The sequence below is a fragment of the Brugia malayi genome (genome assembly GCF_000002995.4).
Source record: "Brugia malayi strain FR3 genome assembly, contig: Bm_v4_Chr4_scaffold_001, whole genome shotgun sequence".
In the NCBI taxonomy this organism is placed as follows: domain Eukaryota; kingdom Metazoa; phylum Nematoda; class Chromadorea; order Rhabditida; family Onchocercidae; genus Brugia; species Brugia malayi.
In genome coordinates, this window is record NW_025062478.1 from 13,350,926 (window position 1) to 13,368,225 (window position 17,300).

Genomic DNA, 17,300 nt, shown 5'->3' on the forward strand with positions numbered 1-17,300 from the left:
TTTTTAAACTAACTTTTTGTAAATTTTTATTTTTTAAAATTTGTAAATTTTAGCATTAATTAGGCATACTTTAGACTGAAAAAAAAAACATAAATATTTAATCAAAATAAAAGTTAAAATTGAAAAACTGAAAAAAATATTATTTAGTCAAAAACGAAAATGTAAAATTAAAAAAAAAAAAACAAGAAAGGAAAAGATTTGCAACTGTCTGTTTTACTTTCAACTTTTTTAACTTTCGTTTTTTTTTTAACCTTCGCTTTAAATTTTTTGGATATTAAATTAAATTTTATATTAATTTTTTTTAAAAATTTTTTTTTTTGAATATTTAAAAAAGAAAAATAATGTCATTTTTATATACCTAAAAATAATTCTCCTAGCACTCTTTTATTTATTAGAAAAGAGAATTAGTCAGAAAAAAAAGGAACGAACAAATAAACAATTCGATGATTATAAATGATAAGAAATTACAAAAAATTGAAATTATCGGACTATCTGATATAAAAGAATTAAAAAAAATGACGAAAAAGTTAATTTAATGCTGTAAAATACAATAATATTTTTTCAATAAATATCCATTTTGGTCTTCGATTTTTTAAATTTAACTATTTTAATTTTCAAAAATAAGCATCTAGAAATAATTACATTTATCTTTTATGAATATATTAACATAATTAATCATTGCTCAAAAATATTCTAATCATTCTATTAATGTATTTCAAACAAAATATCCTCAAATTGCAATTTGAAATTATTCAACTGATCAAATAATTCATATTCAAACATAAAGCAATAAACAGTGCTTTTTTTTTTTTAGAAAAATTAGCTAATTTTTAAAAAATTTTTTTCAAATATTAAAGAAGAATAAGAGAAATTCATTCAAAAATCTAAAAGTAATGAATGATATTTTTATTATAAAACTATTTTACAATATAATCGCTAGGTTATACTAAAAAAAATGTCAAAAGTAAAAGTAAACGAAAGTGTTGTAAATAACTGAGAGATCAATTCATTAGATAGAATTTTTATTTTTCTAAAAATTCAATGTTACTTTTAAAATATGCATTGTGACAGTAATACTTGTCAACTGTACTTAATCGATAATAAATAAAATTAGTGTTGCAATGATGCGTAATAATCACACGTTTAAGTCTATTAAACGTACGTAAGAAATAACAACCGCAAAAAGTTGTAAGAAATATCGTTCAGTTTTAAAATAACAAAAGCACATTATTATTCATATTAACCATTCATCAGAACTCTGAAACACTCATAAAAGTTCAATTTTTTACAATTTAATATTTGTTTGAACACTTTTCTTTTACGCTTTACTCTGTCACTTGCGCACCATTCAACTGTTGCGGACTTGTCGTCTCATCTTCTTCCCAGTCGTACTGCTCATCCATCAGCACACTGTGTTCTTCCCGTATCTGTATCATCTGAGCATAAGCTTCAGAATTTAATTTCACTTAAATTATTGATTGCAAAATTACTCTTACTCTCTTTACTTTGTACAGTAAAAGTCAATCAAACAATAACAGCGTTAGCGACAGGTATCAGAGGACAGTACTCTTTAATATCATCTCGAAATGACTGTCTTTTAGTTCTTCCAGAAAATGTCTTCATATTGAGCTAAAGAAATGTCGTAATTAGCAGTAAAGTAATTAATTACTTGAAAGTAAACCTGATCTAGAAGCTTGTATATATCATTGTAATTCGGCTGATCTGCAAAATTCAAACGATCAATAAGCGCCATAATAAAGTCATATTGCTTTGGACAGTTCATTAGAAATTCTTTTCGTCCTTCCTTTCGCGCCTTCATCTTACCTTGATATGCAATATCACGATCTAAAACAATAAAATTTTAAATTATCTTTAATAAAATGGCAATTTTTTTCTCTTTTTCTCTCTCTCTCTCTTTCTCTTTCTCTCCCTCCTTCTTCTACGATTTATCTTTCGCTTTCTCAATTAACTTCTAATTTAACAAAAAAAACAACAACAACATTGGATAGATATTCTTACTTAAGATATCCTTACTCTTAAGTTACTCCTTACTTACTTATCTTACTCCTAAGATATTCGTTACTTACTTATACTTAAGATATCCTTACTTACTTATTTCATCATATAAGTTTTAATTTTAGTTATTTTTTTCTTTCTTTCTTTTGTGTATAAAATTGACATTCTTCTGTGAATTATTTCTCAAACAGTAATTTTTTTTGATTTCTTTTTGAATAAAATTTTTTTCACTTAAAACTTTTTCAGAATCTTCCATTTAAACTTCGAAAAAGCATAGTGAAAATGATAACAATTATAATTTCTTTGTTTGCAATTTTTTTTTTGCAAAAAATCTTTTTTTCTTCAGTTTTTCCTAAAATACAATATAATTTTTTGGAAAAAAAATATATTTATATTCTATAAAAATATGATTCATATACGTTAACTTGTACAATCTCATTTCATTGTTTTTTTATTTATTATTTAAAAAAAAAAAAATCATTACAACCTTACTTTATCTTTTTAATATATCGAATTAGTGAGATATTTTATAAGTTTGTAAAAATTTAAATCTTTTTCATAGTTCGCACAATTTCTCAATCTCATAATTCTTATTATTCAATTTAAGCAAAAATTTTGAAATCTGAGAATTGATGTTTGATCTATCTTAATCTGTATAGTAAGCAAATATAATTATGCAAATTTTCTAGGATCAAAAATGTAGTAATTAATACTAATTAACAAGTAAATGTTATATTATCTAGTCTCAAAAAAATGTAATAATTAATAAGCAAAATTTATATGGTCTAGACTCAAAAATATAGTAATTAATAATTAACAGTTATTAGGCTTAAAAATGTGGTAATTAATAATAGGCAAATATAATTAAGCAAATTTTCTAGGATCAAAAATTAACAAAAAAAAAAAAATAAATAAATAAAAGTTATACCAGCAACATGTCGCCATGGTAACATACCACAGGTAATTTCTACCAAACAATAAAACCACGATTCAAGATCATCTCGTCTTCCCAGATCTTGCTTTTGATGAGCTTTCAGTGAACCATATCGAGTGGTACCACGCCAACCAATTTCACCTCTCGATTTTTGATGCTTACCATTCTACAACCAAAACAATTATCTTGTTAATCAAAAAATTTATTTAATTCTCTTTCGTTTTTCTTATCATTGTTATAAAAATAAATAATTAAAAAAGAAAAAGTAGGAATTATGAGAGCTAAAAATTATGAGAACGAAAAAATAAGAATTATAAAAGTAATATGGAATATTACTCCAAAAAAAAAAAAAAACCGCAAAAAAAATATAGTAAATCTCGAGGAAAAAAAAAAAAAAGAAAAAATTTTTTCATTTTATGATTAGAAAGTTTTCATTGTATTTTATCATTTTAAAATTCATTTGCAATCATTCGCAACCAATGAAAAATTTGAAATATGAATTAATCTTAACAATATATTTAATCCAATTAATTTAATAATGTATTTAAGTAAAATTAAACCTTACTTTATCAAGGTATCGTCTTGCAAGACCAAAATCAAATAAGAAAAATCTTTTATGTTGTTTATTAATTTCCAATCCAACTGCATAATTTCCTGGTTTGATATCACGTGAAAGAAATGCACAACTGAAAAAATAAAAGTAATTTGTGTGTATGAAAATAAAAAATATATATATAATCCTTAAAGTAATAATTTTTTTTGTTTATTTGCTAAAATTGTAAATTTGGAACTTAGCTTAAATTAAAAAATTTACAAAAATTTAAATTAAAAACAAAAAGATAAAATATTTCAAAATACACAACGAATATTTGTTGATTACAAAAAAAACAACAACAACAACAACAAATTAGATTTTATTAAATAAGATTATTAAATTAAAAAAAACATACTTGAAAAATATTTTTAGAAATCTAAAAACAAAAAGCAAAGAATTAAAATTTTGCTAATTATGACTAATAAATTAAAATCATTTTCAAAAATTATTTTGAAAAACAAAAACTAGCACAAACGGTTTTTTTAACAATTATTATGTATCTACTAGCTTACCTGTGCAATTCTTCAATAGCTTTACAGGTATGTATACCAACACGAACTGCAGAACTGATCGAGAAATGTCGATCAGGTTGCTCGTTACGTAATTTGTATAAGTCTTTACCCAGAAGTGTTACTACCATAAATACAAAGTCTGGTTTCACTGCACCCTAAAACAGAAAAGAAAAAATTGAAAAATATTAATTATTATTAGAATTCGTAATTTTTACAGCATTTTTATCAAAAACTATTATAATTTCTACTCTATTTCAATAATTAAACAATATATCTTAGAAGAGAGAGAGAGAGAGAGAGAGAGGGAGAAAGAGAGAGGAGAGCATAGAAAATTATTCTTTTCAAAAATATCTTCCACTCATTAAATTTATTAATAATACATAAATGACAAAAAAAAAAAATGATAATTTTTTTTAATCATTTCTCTCTTTTATGATAAAATTATAATCACTTAAACTCTTAAAATTTTGTTTCATTCATTTAATATAACTATAAACAATAAGATTCAATTGCTAAAATTAATTAATTAATTTTGCTACTTATAGTTTAAAATTTAAATTTAAAAACAAAAAACCTTACATAATCATGCAATTCACAAATATGCTCAGCTCCTCGTTTCAGTGCTGTTTTTAGCACAGCAATTTCAATATGAAGCATTGAACTTTTATATTTCTCTGCTTTTAATGCATAACTTCTAAAAATTGAATGTAATTAAATAATTTATAAATCATTGTAAGATTTTATCTTCTTTTCCATTCATTCATTTATTATAATAATAATAATAAATAAATAAATCTTTGATAAGAATAAATTAAATGTCAATATGTATATGTTGGATATTTAATATTTATGTAAAATTTAAATATAAATAAGAATTTTATCATATTTGAAATTCAATAATTAATGACAATAATAATGATAATAAATTAATAAATAATTAATAGTAACATAATTTTAATTTGAAACAATTTAAACTAAATTTCAAATGATCAAATTATATCAATATTAAATATTAGAGACATTATAAATATTTGATTAATTGTAATGAAAAAATTTTTAAAAGTCGAAAAGAAAAAAATTTATATTTCTAATTTTAACCTTTAATGACTCACTTGCCATTTTGTACTGCATGAAATACCTTCCCATATCCACCCTCACCTAAAATAGCAATCAAATGATAGGTACGATTTGATGATTTAACAATATCATCAATTTGCGGTAAACGATTTTGATCTTCAAATGTTTGTGATGCGGAAGATGACAGTGAGTGTGCACCATCAAATTCTACCATTTCTTATTAATTTTTTTCTTTTAATTATTCTTCGCCTTTTTTTTTTCTTTTTTAATTAACGATTAAATTTATGTCCGCTTGTACGATGATTAATAATAGCAAAAGAATAAACTTTAGGAGCAAATAATCAAATAACAAACTACTATCAAAAAATAATTTTTACAATTTAAATAGCAAAAAATTTTTCTCACAATAACAATTTGATTGCTCTTTTTCATAATATGCAAATTTTCTTATATAAATCAATAAAAATGAATAGATGAAATAAGTATCAATCAATTATATTTCTTTTTATAAAAAGAAATTTTTTTTCTCCCTCTCTTACCTTCTCTCTCTCTCTCTCTCTCTTTCACTCTTTTCCCCTCCCTCTCTCTTTCTTTACAATTAATTAAATGTATTATTGCATTATTTAAAAGTTTATTTCATAATAAATGTGTAGCTTATTGCTAAAACAATGATCTACCATAATTTTCATCTTTCATTAAATCCATGAAATGTAACATTTGCATAATGTTCCCAGTTTAGACAAAAGATCGAGTAGAACTGATTGCAAGGAGTTATTTCAGGGATGTACCCTCTCTCTCTCTTTCCCTTTCCCTCTCCCTCTCTCTCTCTCTCCCTCGCTCTCTCTGCCCCATGTATCTTCGTAATTAAGACAGTGTTAAGAATTAATTGAAATTCAATTAATCAAAGATTCATTTCCATTTATTTTTATCCGTAATGTTTTCATTTCGAAAAATTTACAACATTTGTCGTGAAAGACGAAATATTTAAATTATTATATCCAAAACTAACAAATTCCTCTTATCTATTCCTTTTCCTCACACAACAAAAACCCTTCGTTAGCAAACCCTTTGTTAGCAAAACCCTTTATTAGCAGTCTTTGTTTCACATCAGTTAAATATCCTCTGCCGGATATCTGGTCAGCTCAGTTCTGCATATAAACCATCGTCCTCCATACGGTGGTTCATTCTGCATTTTGGGGTGGTTTTGATATCATTTTAATGTTTTATAATTATATCTTTCGTTACGCGTTTGTTAATCGGTGTAGCATCCGTACGATATGTATAAAGCGCTATTATTTGCTTCATGTTAAATAAAGGTTTAATTACCCAAGTTTGAGGTTTCACGACAACATTTGTGGCTCTCTAAAGTTTTATTTTTACCTTCATTAGAGCTTAAGATTCATTACATATTTTTCGTTCTATCTATGCTATATTTTTGTAAGTATCAATTGGAAAAACTTTCATTACTAAATTGATTCACAGATATAAAATCTACTCGATCACTCTTTTCGTTTGCTTCAGCTCTTTTGCTCCTCGACACATAATAAGCCATGCAGAGAGCGCCTTATCTTACAATGCTAATTGATAATGCTTATTACTTCCTCCTTTCTCAGTGTTCAGTTTAAGCGAAAATTTACGTTAGTGCACATGGCAGTACGTTTATCAATTATTAATTTTTATTACTATTATTATTATTTATTTATTATTATATATTTATTTATTGTTATCTTATTATTATTATTATTATTATTATTATTGTTATTATCATTGATTATTATTATTAATTATTATTTATTACTATTATTGTTATTATTGTTAATTATTACTGCTATCAGTTATTGTTACCATTATTAATTATTATTATCAGTATTACAGTTAATGATCATTACTAATTAATGACGGCAATAATTGTTGTTAATTATTATTAATTATTCAATGCTGTATAGAATTAGGTTTCCACCGAACTACACGGCACTAATTTTAATCGCTGAAAGGTAGTGTGGTACGCTGTCAGGGAAAGACAGAATCCCAGAGAAACATGATTTTCTGTATAACACATTTTTCCACTGAATTCATCCAGGTGTTTTAACACTGTGCTTGGAGTTTTCTCAAGATTGTCCCAATCCGATACAGTCGTTCGGTCGCCTAACTGATTTTTTTTTTTAATTTGAGTGTAATTGAAGGAATAGATGAATGCTTGTGGTGGAAAAGATCAGTTCATGGATACGTGATAGGTTTACAATTTATCACATTATCACTGCAATAATCCAGTTGTTTGGTGCTTTTGTTGTAGCTGTTATTTCGCCTTTTCTTCTCAGGTTACTACTTACAGAATTTTGCAGCATATAAATACATTCTATTCTGTTTTCTTCTTGTTTTTTTCTTTTTGTTGTCCTTTTTGTTTGAATTTGATATTTTTTGTTTTGTCTTTTTTTATATTATTTGTTACTATTGGTGTTAATTTTTACATCCTTCATATTGCTGTTACTTTGATGTTATCAAGTTTAGTTAGTTTAAGTAAATTTGAATTTATGCAAGAATGAGAAACACTAAACAGTTCTTATTGTAAATATTTTCAGACAACTTCTGCTTCCTTCATTAGTGGAATATACAGTACCATTGCATTTCAATTTTGAGACATGTCGTGAACAACTTGCTGGTGTTTGTTCATTTCCAATTGCTGTGGTTGATTTCTCGGTGGTAAGCCTTTCTTTTGCACAATTCAGAAGAAGTAATTGTCGAAAGACCGTTATGTCAACAGTAGGAGAGAAGGTAATAGCCAAAATTGAAATAACCCATTTATCATTTGCAGGAAAAGCTGAAATTATCACCGGGAGAAAATTATGAAATTAGCATTGAAATTATTCTATCAGAATCAACGATCGCCTCAAATGTTGGCATTTTTCAAGCCGTTGTTGAGTTGGTGGATCCAAATGACCCAAGAAATATGAAAAGGACATTTCGGAAGTCGTGTTTTGTGAATAGAAATCATAGTTTGATATATCGCATAGTTCAAGGATGGTGGAATTTGGTTAGTCATTGGTTGAATAAAGCTTATAAATTATCTTTTTCCATAACTATTAAAATCTTTTAAATTATTTTATCATTATCATTAATCAAGTACTCAGAGTCTACAACATCAGTGTTATTCGCAAGCTTAGGATCAGTTCTTCATTTTTCATTGATCCTTTAGTCACTTGTTATTGAATAGTTGCTCATATAGTTGAAACTAAATGTGGTTAAAGTTGAATAAATAATTAGAATTAGAATTCAATTAAAATTCCCAGTAAAAGTTACGGATCAGTTTTCAGTTATCAGCACGAGCTGATACTTACGTTACATTAATCTTAAATAAAAAATTATCTGAAACGAATAGTACTTCTTTTGAATGAATATGTTGCTTTTGCCAGAAAATCTTTCTGAGATTCGAAGAAATCATATTTTCTAATAGAAATAGACAAAAATCAGCCATCAAAAATAAGTTTTGTCTTTACTAACATTTATATGCACTAATATACACATTTCATGCATGGTTATCGGTAACTCCTTTAAATTTAAGCTTCAACTTCAGGGAAACAGGTTTCAAAAAAGTGAATATCTAATACTGCCTAGTTTTTAGATATTAAAGGAAACAATAATTTGTGATATTTTATAGGGATCTAAACGACTATAATTTCTTTCAGGCATGCCAAACACTATTCTTTCCTGCTTATTTTCTTGGATTGTTGACTATGTCAGATAATCGTAAATTAGAAGTCTCATTCACCAATCATTTGGTTGACAGTGATCTAGATAACACCGCATTACTTTATGTACAACTTCAAAATCGCTTTATTGAGGTATTCCTTAACGTATCGTAAAGCATAAAAGAATGATGAATTCGAAGTATTTTTTGAATATTCGAATCTTTCTTCACGAATATCCAATAATTCCATTTCAGGTGGAATCAGGAAAACTCTCATTCAGGGTTCGTTTTGGTTTATTACGTGTCTTTCTTCACGATTATCCAATAATTTCTTCCTTACTGATCATCATCTTTGCATATTTCATGTGCCTAACGGGAATTGCTCTTTATTGGATAATACAGACTCTTTTTGGTTTCTTCGCATAGTCTAACTTATGCAGCATTGACTCAGTGGGCGAGACAAACAGATTATTTGTCCAGCCGGAAGTGTACACTGAAAGAGCACCATCTAAGGTTTAAACTAATTTATATTTCACTTGTTCATGGCATTTAAGTATGTATAGAAATTGTTTAGTGCTTTTAAACTGGTGTTAAAATCTTTGGATTGCTGATGAAGATTCAGGACCAGTTTTCTCTACAACGCATTCAGCAGTTTTTATGTGCTTGAGAAAATCAAATCACAGTAGCTTTACCAATATTCATTCCAATTCAAGAATATGAATTAGGGAGTAAAAAGTTGGTATTATTCAGTTTTGCATATCACAATCCTTCAAAGGACTATTACAAAGCATAACTTAGAGTTGAAGGAGCTGAAGAGATCAGAAATAGCCGATGATGTGACATTCCTCACTTGGAATGATTTAAGAAGGAGTTCAGATAAAGCTTTAGAAAATTCTCTGCATCGACGACAACGAAATAAAGAATTAAAGCAATGATTCAAAAGTCCTCTACGAGTATCTATAACTTCGAAAAGGTTGCTCCTCACTGGACTTCTGTGGTTTTCTACTCGTTTTCATAATTTCATAACAAATTTTATTTTATTTTCTTCAACTTGAGAAGACGGAAAACAGTTGTCATTTTTAAAAGCTCTCGTCTGTTATTATCTCGTTACTCTAATTTTTGAAAAATCTCAGAATAATCAAATATAGTTGTTTATTTTTTCATCATTTCAATACCATACTTGATAGCACTTTAATTCGGAATACTTTTAAATACCTTGCACGATTTAACTGATTTGAATTGTTGCTAAAAATCCTTCCGCCTAATCACTCTCATAACTTTTAATAACTTTCATTAAAATGATGTAATAGAAGTATCGTATATTCTGATTAGCCTATCATTATTACAAAACTCTCTTTGAATGTGAAATGACATTGTTATTGTTTGATTCGCTGGTTAATATTTGCAATAAATTTGCGTTTGAATTTTCGCTACAATGCTGAAGTGTAGACGTGATGTTTTCACATAGGGCCGCTAAAAGTGTGACGAGGGTTCTGTTGAAGGAGTCAGAAAGTTGCGTGGAATTTCAAGTTAGAAGTGTTATTTGGCTCAGTTTGTGGTGCTGTAAAATGCATGGTAGCAGAGGTTTATCGAAATAACAATATATGTATCACCAGATTAGCTAAACTGTAAATCATTTGTTCTCATACAAATCAGCTTTAATTAGCTCAATGCTTAGTAGATGCATGATTGGTTATTTGATGTGTATGAATTTTAGCAGAGGGAATTCCCTTCTTTTTTTTTTTGACTATTTTATCTCGGCATTCTTTTGTATAATTTTCTTTCAAATAGTATGAGAATCATCGGTTTGGTTATGTGTTATTGCAATTTTCAGGTATGACATAAAATGGTAGATGATGGGTCGGGGGTGTCACGACTAGCTACCGTCAATAGTTGCCCCGGCTTTTGTGGTCGTCAGGCAACCACATCGTCATCTGGAAATGTCACTTATTCCAATTGTCAGGTCCGTTTGTGTTGTAATTTTGTCAAAATGAATCTTTGCTATTTTTAACCACGAACTTTGTTTAAATATATGTTTACTCATCTGTGAAAGCTACAATTGATAAGCAGTAATATGGTACAAATATTAAGAAGATGTAAGATATAAACAAAATAATAAGAACAATAAGTATGTTATGATTTTACATTAAAGTCAATGCATTAATGATAATATTAGTCGAAAGGAGGATCACTATATGGTTTATAATCTTTATGTGAAACTATATATACTGGATGGAATGCTTACAGGCTTGTAGCTGGGGTCATCGAAGTGTCGAGAAGTTTCTTTGCTCTTCATGTGATGATCTCTTACCTCTCTACGATTGGCTTTATCTTCTTTTTATTGCTCTAGTCCCTTTGCTATTGAATTCGTTCTTCGTGCAACTGTATGCTCCTCCTAAAAGGTCAGCTGTACCATTTTGCATTGTTCAACTCACTTATTACATACTCTTTCCCTTCTTACTGTTTAATTAAGGAGGAAATGAAAATTAGAGGAATAACACTTAAAAAAAAGAAATATAATAAATATGGCTTTTTCTAAAAGGTAAGCATCATGTAACTTGTCCATTTCCTAATTTTGTTCATTGAACGAGAACAAAAGTATATAATACAAATTAAAGAAAAAAAGAAACAAATATATGTAATGTTACACTGCAACCGAAAGAATTTTTGTAGTGTTGATGATGTAAGAGTAAATAAGCAGCAAAATGTTCATTTTTTTCATGTACAATTCTAATAATGATTAACAGAGACTGCTTCATTGAGAAAGCATTTAACATGATATGTATTTATTTCTCATTCTAATCATATAGTGAAGAGTATCAGTCTTCAACCACGCTAAATATAAGCAATTTTTACTTCATACATGAATATACTTGCATTTTTTATATTTCCACAGACACAAAACTTAATGGTCTTCAGTCTCAGTTTTGTATCTGTTGGTATTAACTTGGATTAAAGTTACTGCAAAAACGGAAATAAATAAATTGTTAATAACATAGAAAAGAATTAATAACATAACCATTCTATTCCGTCTTCTTTTAATTGTCATAAGCTTAGTTATGGACTCATTATTGCAACTTACTTGTGTTTTACAAGATTACAAAGCTTAAATTTTAACATTTCATACTGCAACAGATTCAGTATTGTCGATTCAATTGTGGACATATTTTATATGAATATTTTATTTTAGATTTAATGCATTTAATATATTGTCTCTGTTTTTTTTGTCCGAATAAGTCAAGAGAAAATAATACTGTAAAGATTTTTTTCCTTAATAAAACGAAATCTCAATGTTGTTTCAGTACTCGGCAGCACCTATTCTTACAACATTTATGTTGCTTATTGGAATGCACCCTATCCGCCCTATTCTCTGTTCTTGTAATGCCACCACGTGGCACTCCAATTCTTTATGGTTGCATTAAGAATTCATTGCGGGACTGGTATCCGGTATTTTACAATCCTGTCGTTAATCATACATATACTTTGCGATGTACACAGGAAATAGTCTTTCCACTGTAAGTTTTTTTCTTTTTGATTAAAGCTGATCGTTTTGAAACTATCCTATCAGCTGATCCAAATGAAAAAGTAGTTACTTAATGCAATAAAAATAGAATATCGTGTTTTGAGTTTGTGCGTTGGAATTCATTAATCGATGATTGCGGTTCTCAGTCGGAATACGCTAATTTGAATTCTGGAGATTTGCAGGTTCCTACATGTTTTATCTGTGTGACTTTGTATTTGATATTGTTTCAGGTTTGAGTGAAAATATTAATTTGATCATTTTAGATATTCCTTGCCTTTCATTTATTTGGCACTCTGTTTGATGTGTTTGATTATTTTTCGCTCAATTCTTTACTTAACAGTACTCAAGAATAGCTATATCGCCAGTGACCCATATTATGCTGCACTTTTTGCCATCCCAGTGATAGCCCTCTTTCATGCACTTTTTGTAAGTTTTCAATTTTTAATTTAATTTTTTTATTAAACTTGATTTTGATATTTCGGATTAATTTTTACAACAACGAATTCTCTATTTCAAATCTGTCTGATTTTTAATCTCCTGTTTTTGTTACTTCACAATTCATAGTCAAGCAATATTTAAATTGAGTAACTCTTACTCTTTTAGTTTTCATGAATTTAATTCATATGTGCTCGATATTAATGCTCTAACTAGATATTTTGATGAATATGTTGCAGGCAGGTCTGCTCTACTACAGCTTTGGTTATGTAGCTTTGGTATGTAGCCTGAGTTTGAATGCACTTCATATGGCACTTAAACGAGAAAAATCGATATGTAAACTGTATTACGAAATGATATACAAACCGCGTAATCTCTTTATCCTCATTGTTCATATGGCTCTGTTTGGCTTCTCCATCTTAACGTTAACTTTAAATCGTATAACAGCTAGTGGAACACTTATATCTTTATTTGCAGTTCTTCTTGTACCATTACCATCGCTATTCTACCTTGTGACTGTTGGCATTACTGATCCAGAACATGTACATAGCGCTTTCTAGTACTTTATTTATTATATGCCTTTTTTTTTTTTTGGTTGTGCACAAACTGTTTTGCGGTCAAATTTATTTAGAAAAAATTCTTCCATGTTCATAACATCACTTTCATTTGAAAGAAATTTAATGATTTTTTTTTTTTTTTTAATCGAAATATTTATCTTAGGTATCTAACTAATGTCTATATTCTAATAGAAATTAGGTTGAAGTTGTCGTTCATCGAATATTTCTTTTTTTACTATAAATGCAAGATGTAATTTTATTAGTTCACGGGCTTTCTTTCTACTTATATTGATTCGTCAATCGAAGGTACAAATGCTGTAGGAGTTTTTATGACATTTACACTGCTCGGGTTTCACTTTTTCTTTTCAGATATTTTTTTCCCATTTGGGAACTGTTCATTATTATGAGCAGGTGAATACTGCTGTAAACTGGAATGAGACGTTGATCTCTTATTTGACATTGTGATTGGTGTGTACTTCGCCAGTCCTGACGTTCTAAAAACGTGAACGCCAGAACGCTTGAACAAAATGCTTCCATGTTCATTTTAAATTGTCTTGTTATATTGAAACTCTTTTGCGAGTATCATACTCGTGTGTTTTCGATGAGGACAAGTGCTTGGAAGATTAAGCTTTGGCCTGATTCTAGGTAGAGTAAAAACAGTTCATCCTTATAGTAATTTTAAATGCTGAATTGTAGTTATTTTAGTATGTACCTGAATGTACTGGTTGCCTTAACATATTTCTCCCATTTATTTTCGGCTGTATATTCTAAGATTTCGAGCTTATTATAAGATTGCTTTTAACAGATACTTAATGTGAAGATTCCAATTTTGTTTTTGGACAAATAGGAATAGTGTAGAGATAGTCTTATTTTCAATTTTGTAAAATATTTAGTAGAAGTTTTATAAAGCAGAATAGTAATGAAATAAATAGGGCGATGAAAGAGGGTTTAAAACAGGAGAAAGAAAAGAAATTTGTTGTAATAAATATTTGTTCTCCTTATTTTTGATGTCGTTATTTTATATTGGTTATGTTTGAAAAATGAGCAATAGAATAAATTTATGGATTTCATTTCTTCAGGAATTTATTCCTCGTTTCCACGTAACTTAGTAAATATTGTTCGATAAACTTTAATTCGTGTCATAAAGTATTCCATAAACATCATACAATAAGATCATCATGGGAAAACGCGTAAAATGCAGTAAAAATATGTGTTGTACTCAAATGAATGTGTTATGATTTCTCAGGAGTAGTCATTTCTAATCATTATAATAAATCATTATTAGAAAGATGTTCTTGAAATTATTCAAATTTTTGCTAATATAAATATATCAGCTAGAAAATTGTACGTATATTATGAATGTTTCGTGAAATTAGGAAATTTTTTGTGAAAAAAGAAAATCCTTTAAGCGAACGAAAAAAAGGAAGAAAGAAACTTTCAAACATACAGATGAAGAGTAATATATGGCTGTAGTAGCAACAACAAGTGGTTTATTTGCATTGACATTATTAGCAAAAGCAACGGATGGGTCAACTGGTGATAGGCATCAAGTCTTTCTGACATGTATAGAAACGTGTATAAGAAGATATAACTGTCCACGAAAATATGATGAGATTGGTTGGATATTTGGTGAATGTTTCAAGTAAGTATAAATTATAAATTAATTTGATAGATGGATTATTTAATTAAAGATTTACTGCATAATATATTATGAGTTATCTTTTAAAATTTTCGAAATTATCTAACATTCTTGTTCCTTGACTGATATTATTATAGTAAATATTTAATTGCTATTGTTTTTGTTTTTCTAATTTAAAAGTGTTAATTGCAGGTGTCGTTATAGTTGTAAATGGAAAACTGTGGAATATTTTAATGATGTCTTACATCAATCTGTGCCACAGTTTTATGGTAAATGGCCATTTTTAGCTATTTGGCTTCCATTCATTGTACCTCTTCCAATACAAGTTAGTTTTCTACCGTTTATTTATTAGGAAATATTTTGTCCTTTTTTTTTTTTTTTTTGTTTTTGTTTTTATCTTTAATTATTCACTTTTTCTCTCTTTCTTCTGCTCTTTTTCCTCATTTCCATCCATTTCATTTATTTTACACTTTTTTTTTTTTTCAGTTACCAAAACAATACACTGTTTTCTTTCCAGGAATTTGCTTCTGTTATATTTTCAATAATGAATTTACTCACGACGTTATCTATGTATCGTACAGTTAAACGTCTTCGTAATTCAAATCGTTTAAAAATCGTTTGGATTGTTAATTCGATGATTGGAATTGTAATGTGGTAAATAGATGTTTTTTTCTTTTTTTTTTTTTAGTGTGTGTGTGTATGTGTTTGAAAATTGAGAGATATTGAAAATTTGAGGATTGGTTAGACTCAAAGATTCAGTGTTCATTTTTTTTTTTTTTAAGAATTTAAGAATTAAGACCGGTTCTGTTTATAGAGAGGGCAAATGTATTATCTTAGTGTTCTATTTGCCGTTATGAATCTCGATTTCTAAATATCTAAATCAGCTCTGCTGTGTAATATCAAAAATTTTTTTTCAGGACATGTTCAGTCATTTTTCATTGGGCGGACTTTTGGTTAACCGAATATTTGGATTACTTCACTGCATGCGCATTCATTGTATTTGCCCTTTTTGCTAGCATTTCATTTACCATTAAGTCACTTCAAAATTGTTACCAAGGAAGGATATTGTAAGCGAATACTTATTTTTGTCATCAATTGCCCATTAATATTTGTTTATTCAAATGAAACCAATATAATAGATGGAATTGAATGATCATCATTGTTCGCTGTTGTTTTAAGACCAAAAAGTGTCTCAATTTGTTTCAATTTAGGTGGTTCTTCTTATTTATCACTTTCTTATATCTGTATGCAAATCATATATACAATCTTATGGTTAGTAATTGTCTTTTTTCAAAACATTTCTTACAAATATTGTCCTAGAAGAATATAAGAATTATCGATCGATTATTCAAATGATTACATTTCACTTAGAATATAAAAGGTTCTTCCTGGGGAATTGTAGTTTAAATTTTCGTTTGCGAATCCATATATTGCAGAATTTTCATATATTACAGATATATTTCGACTACGGTTACAATATGAAAATGTGTATTGCATGTTCATTCTTTACATCTTTTATTTACTATGTATGGCTGGTGCAACAATGGAACCTAAGAGATCGTTCAAGTAGACGATCGTTATCATATTTAGCTGTAGTTGTCACCTGGGGCTTGTTATCCGTCCTGTTGGAGGTATGAGAGTTTTAACCTTTGATTTAATTTGTGAAAGAATTTAATGTACCGATTAATGAAGTATTTTTTTTTTCCTTTCCCTCCTGTAATTAATGTAGAAAAAAATACTCTTTAAATCTTCAAATTTTTTTTTTTTTTTTTTTTTGTTCGAGAAGTATTAGGAATTATCAAGCATTAAGTAATATTATCTGTATCAGATCTATTGATAACACTGCAGATAGCTAAATTTATAATATAGAATTCTAATGGCAAAAAATTCAACGAAGAAAAATTTGACTTCTGCAAAAGTTCTGAGATGTTCTTTTTATAGTGTTTCTTTTTGCATTGCCGAAATGGGCAAAGAAATGTAGTAGTCGAATATTATTTTTGTTCTTCTCTCTACAATTTCATTTATTTGGCAATTTCAGGTCTTAGATTTTGTTCCATTATATTGGATTATTGATTCACATTCATTATTTCACTTAGCAACGGTGCCATTACCGTTACTCTTGGCTCGTTTTATACAGTTGGAAAGTGCATATGAAATACAAAAGCAAATGGAAAATATTAAGCAGACTTGAAACATATCTCTCTAGTAATGTTAGTGATATGAAAAGATTTGATATGCAATATGTAAATTCTGTGTAATTTGTGTGATTATTTATTTCATTATGGATTTGCATTAGTTAATAACTGTGATAAAAGCTTTGATATCTC

General features: G+C 27.9%; 4 protein-coding genes across 5 annotated transcripts; 3 read left to right on the forward strand and 1 right to left on the reverse strand.

Moving 5' to 3' along the window:
* Positions 1 to 1,325: 1,325 nt before the first annotated feature.
* On the reverse strand, positions 1,326 to 5,348 carry Bm2094 (the record flags this gene model as incomplete). 2 transcript variants are annotated; one of them, XM_001895876.1, is made up of 7 exons in its annotated part: positions 1,326 to 1,427; positions 1,682 to 1,845; positions 2,945 to 3,116; positions 3,516 to 3,636; positions 4,058 to 4,212; positions 4,637 to 4,751; positions 5,170 to 5,348. In XM_001895876.1, 7 exons carry the CDS (start codon positions 5,346 to 5,348, stop codon positions 1,326 to 1,328), a joined length of 1,008 nt encoding a protein of 335 aa, XP_001895911.1. The 2 variants fall into 2 exon arrangements, with proteins under 2 accessions (XP_001895911.1, XP_042938549.1); XM_043082615.1 differs by having other exon boundaries at positions 1,326 to 1,436.
* Positions 5,349 to 7,327: 1,979 nt separating this feature from the next.
* Bm9113 (Uncharacterized protein) lies at positions 7,328 to 9,245 on the forward strand (the record flags this gene model as incomplete). Its single annotated transcript, XM_043082616.1, has 5 exons — positions 7,328 to 7,452; positions 7,714 to 7,834; positions 7,947 to 8,165; positions 8,818 to 8,973; positions 9,075 to 9,245. 5 exons carry the CDS (start codon positions 7,328 to 7,330, stop codon positions 9,243 to 9,245), a joined length of 792 nt encoding a protein of 263 aa, XP_042938550.1.
* Positions 9,246 to 10,665: 1,420 nt separating this feature from the next.
* Bma-jamp-1 (conserved hypothetical protein,hypothetical protein) lies at positions 10,666 to 13,337 on the forward strand (the record flags this gene model as incomplete). The annotated part of the gene is made up of 5 exons (XM_001895874.1): positions 10,666 to 10,782; positions 11,067 to 11,221; positions 12,122 to 12,334; positions 12,606 to 12,768; positions 13,017 to 13,337. 5 exons carry the CDS (start codon positions 10,666 to 10,668, stop codon positions 13,335 to 13,337), a joined length of 969 nt encoding a protein of 322 aa, XP_001895909.1.
* Positions 13,338 to 14,797: 1,460 nt separating this feature from the next.
* Bm5161 (Per1-like family protein) lies at positions 14,798 to 17,164 on the forward strand (the record flags this gene model as incomplete). The annotated part of the gene is made up of 7 exons (XM_001895873.1): positions 14,798 to 14,976; positions 15,166 to 15,298; positions 15,491 to 15,627; positions 15,891 to 16,040; positions 16,185 to 16,245; positions 16,428 to 16,604; positions 17,012 to 17,164. The coding sequence occupies 7 exons, from the start codon at positions 14,798 to 14,800 to the stop codon at positions 17,162 to 17,164; spliced, it is 990 nt and encodes a 329-aa protein (XP_001895908.1).
* Positions 17,165 to 17,300: the final 136 nt, after the last annotated feature.